The sequence below is a fragment of the Schistocerca gregaria genome, chromosome 1, assembly GCF_023897955.1.
Source record: "Schistocerca gregaria isolate iqSchGreg1 chromosome 1, iqSchGreg1.2, whole genome shotgun sequence".
Classification (NCBI taxonomy): domain Eukaryota; kingdom Metazoa; phylum Arthropoda; class Insecta; order Orthoptera; family Acrididae; genus Schistocerca; species Schistocerca gregaria.
In genome coordinates this window covers 683,469,045-683,481,383 of record NC_064920.1, presented here as the reverse complement: position 1 = coordinate 683,481,383, position 12,339 = coordinate 683,469,045, and the positions used below count along the sequence as shown (strand labels likewise).

General features: G+C 42.2%; 1 protein-coding gene across 1 annotated transcript; it reads right to left on the bottom strand.

Moving 5' to 3' along the window:
- Positions 1–4,428: 4,428 nt before the first annotated feature.
- LOC126268035 (uncharacterized) lies at positions 4,429–4,961 on the bottom strand. Its single transcript, XM_049973498.1, has 2 exons — positions 4,616–4,961; positions 4,429–4,520 (listed from the first exon to the last, which is right to left on the bottom strand). The coding sequence occupies exons 1-2, from the start codon at positions 4,959–4,961 to the stop codon at positions 4,429–4,431; spliced, it is 438 nt and encodes a 145-aa protein (XP_049829455.1).
- Between the last annotated feature and the right edge of the window lie 7,378 nt (positions 4,962–12,339).

Genomic DNA, 12,339 nt, shown 5'->3' with positions numbered 1-12,339 from the left:
CTGAAATTAGGAAACATGCTGTCGCAGCATTGCTCCCTGTTGAAATTACAGTCAAAATGCTAAAATTGTTCATACTATCAACTATGATGCTTTTTATTAGAGTAGATTGTTGGTGTCTTTTTCACCCCATCCATCCACTGGTACGCTGTTGGTTACCACATAATGACTGACTGACATCGCTTGTTTGAGCTGGAGAAATAGTTTTGGGCGAGGGACAATACTTTCTGGGCATGGATAGCACCGAAACAGCGATCGCGTACCTGACTGCAATGTGAGAAATCAGTTGAAACGGAACACAGAGCCATCAGCTTTCCTGTCACTGTTGCAGATGAGTTTAAGTGTAGAGGTCATCAATCACTTTCGAACAGCAATTTGGAAACTCTCCACAACGCCGCCAAACTCTTCCGGTTTCCTTATGTTGTAACTGTCCTTTATTTAAAATCATACAGTGTATGTGGCATGTTATGGTAGCCGGAGTAACAAGATGATTTACACTATGAGACGTCTAGTTTCTGCAAGAGGCAATGGATCAGAACATGTTAATGTCAATTTATAACCTGACATACACCTCGAAGTCGTGGCGGAAAAACAAAATGTATGTCAGTGTACAACGCATGTTACAGCAGAAAAAAACAATGTTTCAAACAACGATACATGGTCACAGGGAGCGTCTCTTGCGACTTACAGTATGGTCTGTGGAATATGGTCATCCTCCTACAGCACAGGCGATGAAACTGTAAACTGATCTGTGCAGTGGATCAACACTTGTATAAATAATAGGATCGTCACATGTGCTCGATGCCAGCATGCATGTGGTATTTGTTTTCGATATGTGGGATGAGAGACATGCAGTAAAAATCTTAAGTTCTCTATCGGATGAAGTTAGTGGAGCTTTATAGTTAGCAATTTTTCTCTGGTGGATAGATAAGAATAAAGATGATAGAATGTTGGGGTGATAGTCGTGAATGGGCTCCGATGGACATCGATCTATAGTACCTGATAGTAGTTTGGAGAAGCACCACAATGCAGTAGCAAAATCCACGTCCTTCCCCCAGTTCCCGTACTTTGTTTTATACTACCTCTTGTTGCATGAGCAGGCTTCATATCCGTTGAATGGTCAAAACAGAATTCTGTCACAGTAACTCAGCTTCGCCTGTTTGTACACGGGTTACAGGAGGTGGTAGATATACTTTCCTCTGGCCCCTACTCAGTTCCCACTTACATTGAAACGCTCAAGCGCGCAAAGCTGCAGGGATGTTAGCGTAGAATCTGAGGGAGGAGTTGCAGGAGGCATAGGGGCTACCTAAAATGAGGAGGGGAATTTTACTGTAGCAGATAGGTTCGATAAGATGACTCATTTCGAGATATGAGAGTGCTAGAAACACGATTCACTAGTATCTACAATCACTAAAAGACTTCTCCATATGATGGAATCTACATCTACATCTACATGACTACTCTGCAATTCACATTTAAGTGCTTGGCAGAGGGTTCATCGAACCACAATCATACTATCTCTCTACTATTCCACTCCCGAACAGCGAGCGGGAAAAACGAACACCTAAACCTTTCTGTTCGAGCTCTGATTTCTCTTATTTTATTTTGATGATCATTCCTACCTATGTAGGTTGGGCTCAACAAAATATTTTCGCATTCGGAAGAGAAAGTTGGTGACTGAAATTTCGTAAAAAGCTCTCGCCGCGACGAAAAACGTCTATGCTGTAATGACTTCCATCCCAACTCGTGTATCATATCTGCCACACTCTCTCCCCTATAACGTGATAATACAAAACGAGCTGCCCTTCTTTGCACCCTTTCGATGTCCTCCGTCAATCCCACCTGGTAAGGATCCCACACCGCGCAGCAATATTCTAACAGAGGACGAACGAGTGTAGTGTAAGCTGTCTCTTTAGTGGACTTGTTGCATCTTCTAAGTGTCCTGCCAATGAAACGCAACCTTTGGCTCGCCTTCCCGACAATATTATCTATGTGGTCCTTCCAACTGAAGTTGTTCGTAATTTTAACACCCAGGTACTTAGTTGAATTGACAGCCTTGAGAATTGTACTATTTATCGAGTAATCGAATTCCAACGGATTTCTTTTGGAACTCATGTGGATCATCTCACACTTTTCGTTATTTAGCGTCAACTGCCACCTGACACACCATACAGCAATCTTTTCTAAATCGCTTTGCAGCTGATACTGGTCTTTGGATGACCTTACTAGACGGTAAATTACAGCATCATCTGCGAACAACCTAAGAGAACTGCTCAGATTGTCACCCAGGTCATTTATATAGATCAGGAACAGTAGAGGTCCCAGGACGCTTCCCTGGGGAACACCTGATATCACTTCAGTTTTACTCGATGATTTGCCGTCTATTACTACGAACTGCGACCTTCCTGACAGGAAATCACGAATCCAGTCGCACAACTGAGACGATACCCCATAGCTCCGCAGCTTGATTAGAAGTCGCTTGTGAGGAACGGTGTCAAAAGCTTTCCGGAAATCTAGAAATACGGAATCAACTTGAGATCCCCTGTCGATAGCGGCCATTACTTCGTGCGAATAAAGAGCTAGCTGCGTTGCACAAGAGCGATGTTTTCTGAAGCCATGCTGATTACGTGTCAATAGATCGTTCCCTTCAAGGTGATTCATAATGTTTGAATACAGTATATGCTCCAAAACCCTACTGCAAACCGACGTCAATGATATAGGTCTGTAGTTAAATGGATTACTCCTACTACCCTTCTTGAACACTGGTGCGACCTGCGCAATTTTCCAATCTGTAGGTACAGATGTATCGGTGAGCGAGCGGTTGTATATGAGTGCTAAGTAGGGAGCTATAGTATCAGCGTAATCTGAAAGGAACCTAATCGGTATACAATCTGGACCTGAAGACTTGCCCGTATCAAGCGATTTGAGTTGCTTCGCAACCCCTAAGGTATCTACTTCTAAGAAACTCATGCTAGCAGATGTTCGTGTTTCAAATTCTGGAATATTCCATTCGTCTTCCCTGGTGAAGGAATTTCGGAAAACTGCGTTCAATAACTCCGCTTTAGCGGCACAGTCATCGATAACAGTACCATCGGCACTGCGCAGCGAAGGTATTGACTGCGTCTTGCCGCTTGTGTACTTTACATACGACCAGAATTTCTTCGGATTTTCTACCAAATTTCGAGACAATGTTTCGTTGTGGAACCTATTAAAGGCATCTCGCATCGAAGTACGTGCCAAATTTCGCGCGTCTGTAAATTTTAGCCCATCTTCAGGATTTCGCGTTCTTCTGAACTTCGCATGCTTTTTCCGTTGCCTCTGCAACAGCGTTCGGATGCTTGAATGGGAAGGGGTGGGACTAGATTCCAAATCCTAGATGGTATTTCTAGTGGATAGCGTAGCACTAGAGACCTGAAAAGCTAGTGTACATTTCTTACGACCTCAACCAGCACACCATCTACTACTGTTTGTGACCCTTCTCAATCAACCAATGCCTACAGCCCACCTGATATATCGCAGAACCTCTGACATGGTGTCGAGATAGAGTACATGACATATACTGGAGGCGGTGTGATGGGGTTGCAAATAGCGGTGTCATACCATGTTCCTTAGCCGAGGCACTTTCAAAATTTAGCGATTTTATGATGAGGTTGCGTCGTTGGCTACGTGTAATGGGACTGCTGGTCTGATAATACACATTCCTACGACCAACACCATGGTATTTGTCTGGAAAAACCATGATTCGTAGGTAATAGCTTTTTACATGAATACTTGTCTGCACATGTAGAACCAAGACCGCTTGTGACAGTAACATACAGCAGTTGTTGGGATCAGGTTTCTTAACATCTGGCGGTCTGTAAGACAATTAAAACTTTCTTTCAAAGACACAGTGGTAGCACTCACAAGAAACATTTATGAGATATGTTGGCCCATTGTTGATTTTCTGTCAGTATTATTTTGTATCGCCTGCGATCAGTTATTGATGAAATATTATACTTAGTAGTGGGGTATGCGTGATAGGTTCGCCATGAGCATCAGCCTTATAACCCTTTGAGGCCCATAAATAAACTTAAGAAGAAAATTATAACATTGTCTTTCAAAATCCACTTTTATTGTCTCAGAAAGCAATAATACAGTGTAATAACAATAAAATTTATATTCCATAACAAAATATTCTAGGTGGTTTCATAGTGAAAGCATGTGGCTGTTAGGACAGTTTTCATGGCCACATTTTCTTATGTAATTCCGTGAAACAGTTTTTTTTGTTTTTGTTAAGCACAACCCCACAATACACGTTTTGCAGAATGATCTTGCCCGATGTGGCTCTTTAGCAGTACTACATTGTGCAAATCTTCGAGACCGTCCTTTTTCTGGCATATGGGATGCACTGTCAAATCGCTTTTCTGGTGCAACAAATTGCTTGAGTTTGTTCTACTGGATCTGAGATCTCTTGCGATTAGGAGTTGATGACAAAGTTGCTCCAACTAGACCAGCAACTACAGATTGAATTGCTTCAGAGTTTTCTGATCATTATCACAGTGTTCATTATAAATGATGCAGACATTTACAACAGTGACATCAAGAAAGTGCCAGAAAATTCTGTGTCACTATTTCTTGCTTTTTCTATCTATCTCATAGATTGATTTCAGCATGTCGGATTTATCTACAAGCCCAATATAGGTATTGCAATCCTTTACAATATCTGGGCACGAAATTTCTGTGTGAGAACCATCTTTGGACTTCCGAGATGCTGTGTTCACATTTTCAATCTTTTGGAAGTTTGAAAGAAACTGTATTGGTTTTCGATCTTTCCAAACCAATGCCTTGATATCTTGACCACTACAACGGAACTGGAACTTTCTTCGGGACATGTTCTTTTCATTTTCGAAATCTTTGGGAACCCAACTCTGCCTTTCCTCGCTGTCCCACAGGCATAATATTCCTTGTTTCTTCAGATCGAGCATCAGGGGTACAGAAGTAAAATAATTATTATCAAAGTACAGCTTGCGATGCTTTCATGCTAATTCTCAACTAAGGTGTTTTGCAACTCTGCCACCTAAACACTTTTCTACCTCCAGACCTATTTTCCCCGTCTAAAGCTGAAATTTGGAAATGTAACCAGTTTCATTTGCCAGTACCCAAACTTTGTACCCACATTTTATGGGTTTTTGTGGCATATACTGCTTTAGGTTGGATCTACCTTTGAAACGAATCATTGATTCGTCTACAGCAAGGTGTTCTGTTGGCTTATAACTTTCTGCTTACCTCTTGCTAAGATAGTCCAATAGTAGGCGTATCTTGAACAATTTATCAAAGCCTTTTTCTCCCTTTTTTGATTACTGGCTGTTATGAATTGCATGAATATGGCCTAGCAACCACGAAAATCTATTCCAAGGCATGAGATCTGAAATGTATGTTTCACAGAGAACTGGATCAGAGGACAAATAATCCCTACATGAAGGATATTATAGACATTAGTAAACTTATGGCAAGAAATTTCTTCATTTCGTCAATATCGGTTGGTTTGAAAACTGTGGAACCTCCAAGCTTTTGAGTTGCATATAAATTTGTTTGTTACATGGGATATTTGAACCATATTCCTGTGAAAACTCAGTTGTCACATTTGACAGTATCTGTTGCACCCATTCAATATGCTCATTTATTTCTGTATTGTCATCACACACATCGCCGTTATTGTTACACTACAAACGTGAACAGAGCCATTTTCAGCACAAACACCTTCATTCACATCCTCTTCAAATTCAACTACGCTCTCATCAGGTAAAAGAAGTCGAAGTTCTTTATCAATTTCGCCTGATTCACTTCCAGTATCCGAAGCAGCCGACTCAGTATCACTTGGAATTTCAGCAAGTATGTCCATAAGCATATTTGTGGTAAGGTCACAAGCTCTGAATTGCTGATTTACTCTTGATGGTGGTCTATTATCTCCATAATGACACGCTGTGAAGAATAAAAGAATTTACCGTTTGAAGATCGTTATGTCCCGGTGGTTTCATGCTTAAACCAGCTACATATTCGTAAAAAAAACTCAACTTTACATTATAATTATCAACAAAAATATCTTCCAAATATCATAAAATGAAGCATAAGAATAACCCATTACCTGAAATTCTTATTATCTGCTGTATCTACATCACAAAACAATTTTATGTGAAGGCTGTGTCGAAAGCACGTGTACTCGGCGCAGCACAACACAAATAATGCTTTTACCCGACAACAATCACTTCGCTTTTGCAACAAGTAGCTGGCGCTGACGCTAGATGTCATCAGCAATCAACGTGGGGTGGTGGTTTCAAGAATGAACCTCTGGATCGCAAAAGCAGGCGAAGTACAAATGTGGTTTCAGACTAAAGCCACTTGGCCGGAAAGGGATAAAGTATGTGTTTGTGTTCCGATATGTGCAAAGGAAATGACTGTGTCCAATTCTAAGGAAGGTATGGATTTGACGTGGAGTACTGTGATAGCGAAGGGAAGAGTACGTTAAGTCATAAGAATGGTACTCATATTTCTATTTCCAGAGCCGCAGCCAACAGCAGGGTGTATTTCCGATACTCCGCTCATTGTCAGGTATAGTTCTACTGAGGGCACAATCGTAACATTTAGTTGTAAGTACAGGGATAAAATATATATGAGGCTGGTTTTTTTTTCTAGGGCGATTCTGTCTCTGCTTGCTTGTCTTGGAGCCCCAGTGATCTGTGTGGGAACGATTCAGGTTTCCTGTTAATGCAGGAGCCGTCCGAATGCAAAGGTCTGTTGAAATGCAGCAATGTAGCTGAGTTAACTGTGTCCTCCTCTAGACGGCCGAATAGCGAACTAATACTTAGCGTGTGTTGGATAGCTTTCGTGATCGTGTGGAAATTTGAGAAGATTGAATATGGATGTGTGTTTTCGCTGGACTGTTACTCCCTTCCATGTAAATTGTTCGGTTGACTGCTTCTGCGCATTTCGCGCCTGTATTTAGTTGATATAAGATCGATTGTGGCGTGTGCATCTAGCAGGTGAAAGACACCTTTGCTGGTTCTCTAGACATGAGAAACACCTTAGTTGGCTTTGTAAATTATAGGGATGATTTGGAAACCGTTACATCACCAACATCAATGTGCAGCAAGTGTAAATATAATTTTCCTCTATTTGTTTCGAGTTCTCACGTAAAGGTCTTCAGAGACAGTATAAGTTTCTAGTTAGCCACTGGTTTACAGCACACCCCATCTAGCTAAATTTTCGGGTTTGTAGATAAATAACTTCCAGTCTACATCTTCAGAATTCGGTTGCGCAAGCGATCGGTAGGATACTGCTGTGTGTTTAACATCGAGAAGTCCCGTGAAAATGTTATAATATTATGTCAAACCATCCGAAAATACATATGTTCTTGTAATCCCAGAGTCTGGAAAAATCGAGCAAGCAAGCAGGTCCGGACCAGAAACAGTAATGCATTTGTTTTGTGGGGAAATGACCCCAAATTTGTAGAACACTTCTGAGAGTGACTTTGGCCCACTGAGAGTGCTCTGGTCACTTGCCGGGAGTGGATGACCAAAGACCTCCCAGGAAAATACCTAGTGCTACGAGTATATCTACAGTGCTGTCTGTCATCGCAGTATATGTACAAATGAAGTAAAAGGTGGGGCGATTTTTATTTGGGGTAGGATACGAATTGTATGTTTACTACATTGACACGGTAGGCGGTGATATATTCCTTGGTTGAAGATCGGTTTTACGCTCTAATATTCAAGCTCCTGTACTCAGTGGGAGAGCAGTGTCTAATTGTAGGAGCAATATCGCAATTTGTGTAAAATAGTTTTTTTGTCGCTGAAAGTCTCATCTGCAGGAAGAAAAAGAAAAGGCAGACGGTGCTTCTACACTGGCGCCATCAGTAATTCGGCGGGTAATTTCGATAAGAGCCAATCATAATGTGCAATTCGTTCACAAGACATCATTTGTGCTGGGGTATAGGAGTCTCTACGTAGCAGTGAGAACGTTTGCGTATGTTGGAAGCATGAATGGTAACACGTGATGGATGGGGTGCCACATTAGGATCATGAGGAAGAATGCGTTCGACATTATTCTGCACTATTTTCGTAAACAGGTTCTGTCAGGGTGAGAATTTCCATGCATACAAGCTGAGACGTCAAGAAAGCGAGCGTTAACTATTTCTGGGAAACTATAAAATTTCCGAGAGGTCGGCATGGCTCTTGTTTTTACATAGCCATGTGATATCAGAATAAGACTGAGAACCTTTTAGATGGTGAGTCGCCACTATGACGTTCTGCGGCGCTTTGTCGGTTACGCTTCGCAGTAAAAGCATGGCTAGACGCCTCTTTCGTGTTCTGTGAGAATCGCTAGGGAGAAAGCAGCCTTTGCTATTCTGGAACACATTTCTATAGCGCAGTCTGTGACGTCTGCATCAGCAACTGTAAACACACGCTCGCGCAGTCCAGAGGATGACTTGGGGCTTATCTAGATAGGCTTGTGATGTCAGTATAACATTCGAAGAACTTTCACATGCTGTCGGCAGTGGAGTGAGAGCGGTGGGTCGCGCTGGCTTGCGTCCGACGTCTAAGTGCTCTGCAAATAGGTCTTCGCTTCCGACTGGTCGTGTCAGCAGTGGTGCCTAGATGAACATTTATTTTGAGAGGACTTTCTCAGGTACCAAGTATGAAAGGGATGTCGCCACCTCATGTTCGTGGGGTGTGCCAGTGCATTGCGACTTCTAGGAGCATGTGCGATAGTCTCCTGTGTGGTCCAATGGACAGCGGGCAGCTGGCAGTGTCTGCACATGTCTGTTGCATTATTTTGCGAACATGTCTGTAGGCTGTGCTATTCTTTATTTGGGCAGTTTACAAGTTGGTTTCGTGTCTGCATCATTTATGAGCAGTTTGCATGTCTATACTGAAATTATTTTGGTAATTTAGGAGTTGTCTGCAGACTGTTATTTAGGAGTAGTTCACAGGTCTGTGGGCTGTGTGGCCTGACCCCAAGCATGTCAGTTTGATGAATATACTATCTCTCAAAACCCATCCCTGAATAAATTGTTCCAAAATGAAGCACACTCCTACTATACTCTCTCCAGCAGCCCAGTGCAGGTTGAGTCATTTCCCCCTCCAGACAGTCATCGTGGGTTATGTCATGGAACAGACGACAGTGTCCTCTGGTGACAGTACTGTGTACTAGGTCCAGCCCTAGTGGTGACCACATGTTTCCTGCCATCCCCCCCCCCCCCCCCCCATCATGGGTTATGTTACAGAATGGACGACAGCGCTCTCTGGTGGTGGTACTGTCTCTAATTGTTTAAATAAAATAGTAGTGCATGCAAAATAATAAAGATTTTGTCTAGTACAGGTTAAGTCCTTTTGCTGCAGTCCTAGGTGGCGCTCGCAAGACTTAGGTTAGTGGAGGTAGCCCAAGCCACCCTTTCTTTCCTGCCATTTTCTTAGGTTAGTAGAGATAGCCTAAGTGACCTTTCTTTACCACCAAAATTCAAACTTTGCACAAATCCCTAGGAAGAGGTGGCTGTCGGATGACTTAGGTTGGTGGAGGTAGCCCAATTGCCCTTTCTTACCCGCCATTTTTCTTACATTAGTAGAGATGTGTTACATTATCCTAATGGAATTTGAACTTCGGCCATTTTCTGGGGGAGGGGATTAGGTTATTGGAGGTAGCCCAACTGACCTATCTTCCCGCCAAAATTCAAACTTCCCACCAAAATCAGACATCTTGAATAACGCCATAGTCGCCATGACAGAACTTTTGAGGCACCCTGTGGGGTAGAACTCTTCTGGGGTGGAGGTGACATCATGGCCACCATCTTGAATGAAGTCATTGAGATGGAACTTTTGGAACACCCTATGGGGGTAGAACTCTCCTGGGGTGGGGGTTATATCATCGCCGCCATATTGGATCATATCATCAAGATGGAACTTTTGGTACACCCTGTGGTTTAGAACTCTCTTTGCCCCAATATTCACTATGTCATCTGGACACAGCAGTCAACAGAACTGCATGGACTACCCCAGTGCGCCTCCTGTCTGACACAAATTTTCAGCTTATACCACACATTATTGATGTAGTGCTCCTTGCCATGAGTAATGAGGATGATGGGGAGGGGAACTACAACAGTAGTGTGTGGTACAAGATAAGACTTTGTGTCTGACTGGAGGTGTGCTAGGGTAGTCCATGTGATTGTGCTGACCATCATGTCCGGATGGTGTAGTGGTCAGTGCATCTGCCTAGTAATCAGGAGACCGGGCTCAAATCACGGTCTGGCAAAAATTTTCAACTTGACCCACTGATTTAAATCGATGCCCACTGGCAGCTACTGTCTTTAATTCCCTTGTGTCTTCAAAAATATTTTCTTAGTTTCTTAACTTTCCTTGTAATACACTTAATCAAAGATGCCATCACAGCCTTATGATCACTGATACCCTCCACCCTGTTAACTGGTGGCAAGGGATCAGGTCTGCTTGTTGCTAGGAAGTCTAAGACTTCATGAGTTGGTTTTTTAGTTATCTACTCTAAGTAAATTTTGGACATGGCATTCAGAATAATGTCAGACAAATCCCTGTTCCTGGCACCAGTTTTGATAGCATGATTCTCCCAGTCTATACTTGGTAAGCTGAAGTCACCCCCTTTTACAACTGTATCAACAAGACACTTCCTCACGACATGCTGCACAACATGCTTCACTCTGAAATGCTCTATCACTAGTGTGACACAGGTGGTTTACAAAAGTAGCTGGATACAATTATTGACCAAACTTTGGTGCATAACTTTACCAAAATGAATTCTGGTTTAGAATCTATGATAACCTCACTAGATATTACCGAATTCCTTGCTGCAACAAATACACTGCCACAATTTAGGATTGCTGTTCACCTCTACTGACTTTCTGTTTCTAATACTTTCTAGGCAATACAACCTTCAATAAGTGATACTAATTCTGGGACCTTCCTTTGCATGCTTGTGCAGTTTGCTAATATCATATTAACCTTTTCTATATCTACTCTGAGAAGACAAACGTTCTCTGATATTATTGTGGATGACATAACTTCTATTTTGGCAGGCTCGAGTTTGCGAAGTTGCCCAACTGTGAAATGTGGCAAAACAAAGGAAATCCCGATGCTATCTTATTAATAGACTTTCTCCTACTGTACTGGCCGCATAAACTGCATTTGGTTTTTGGCATCGTCAAGTAGGCTCCTCCACAGCATTTCATCCTTGACAAATTCTTTCCTTCCGTCAAGTATCTGAAGACCCTTGGCCATCTGGTATCTCCATCTTATTTTCGGTCTGCCTAAAAGTCTTCGTCCTTCAAATTTCTTCTCTGACACTTGTCTCAAACTTGTTCCCTTCTCTCTTCTACAGACATGCCCAGCCCATCTCAGGCATTGTCGTGGCTTCCACAACAATATCTGTTTCATTATATACCCCTCTGACACCCAAATCCCCAGGTGCCAGGCACTCAGATCGGTACCAAACGTTGTGTGTCGGGAGAGTATCAACCAAAACACCGATATAGTTTGTGCTGTGTGCTGTCGTCTAGTAGAAGATGGGTAAACGGTAATTAAAAGTAACCACAGAGTATAGGCAATCCGTATCTGTGAGCTCCAAATCTGAAGATCTCTGGTAGATGGGTTGGTAGAACGTCAAATCGTTGCTCTAAAGGTCACGAGTTTAAAACACACTGATGGCGATTCTTTTTAACAGATTACGCATGAAATTGTTATGTGGGAGAACATTTTTCTACCATGTAAAAGGGCGTTTGAGAATTTGTAGCAATGTTTTTTTTTTTTTTTTTCCGCAGTCTGCTTTCGCTTCGTTAGATGAAAGTAGCCAACCTATAGAGCACATTTGTATACATAGGTGTGGTGTTATATACACAAATGTATGCTATAGGTCTGCCACTTGCCACTTTCAGCTAATGAAGAGAAAACAGACTGCCAAAACAACATTGCTATAAACTCCGAAACGTCCTTTTACATGGCAGAAAAACGTTCTCCCATTTAACAATTTCACGCGAAAACTGTTAAAAAACTCACCATCAGTAGTTTCGAACTAGATACCTTTATTATGAAAATCTGGCGCCTTGCCAAGTGCCCTACTAGAAATTTTTGCTTTCATATCTCACAGATATGGTTTGCCTATAGTTTTGATGTTACTTTCAATTACCGTTTACGCTTGTTCTACTGGACGACAGCACACAGCACAAACTAAATCGCACAATGTTTGATACCGATCTGAGTGTCTGACATCAGGAGGTTTGGGTATGAGCTCCTTCCTCTTTGTGCTTCGCCATTCCACTTTCATAAATTGGTCCAAATACCTTCC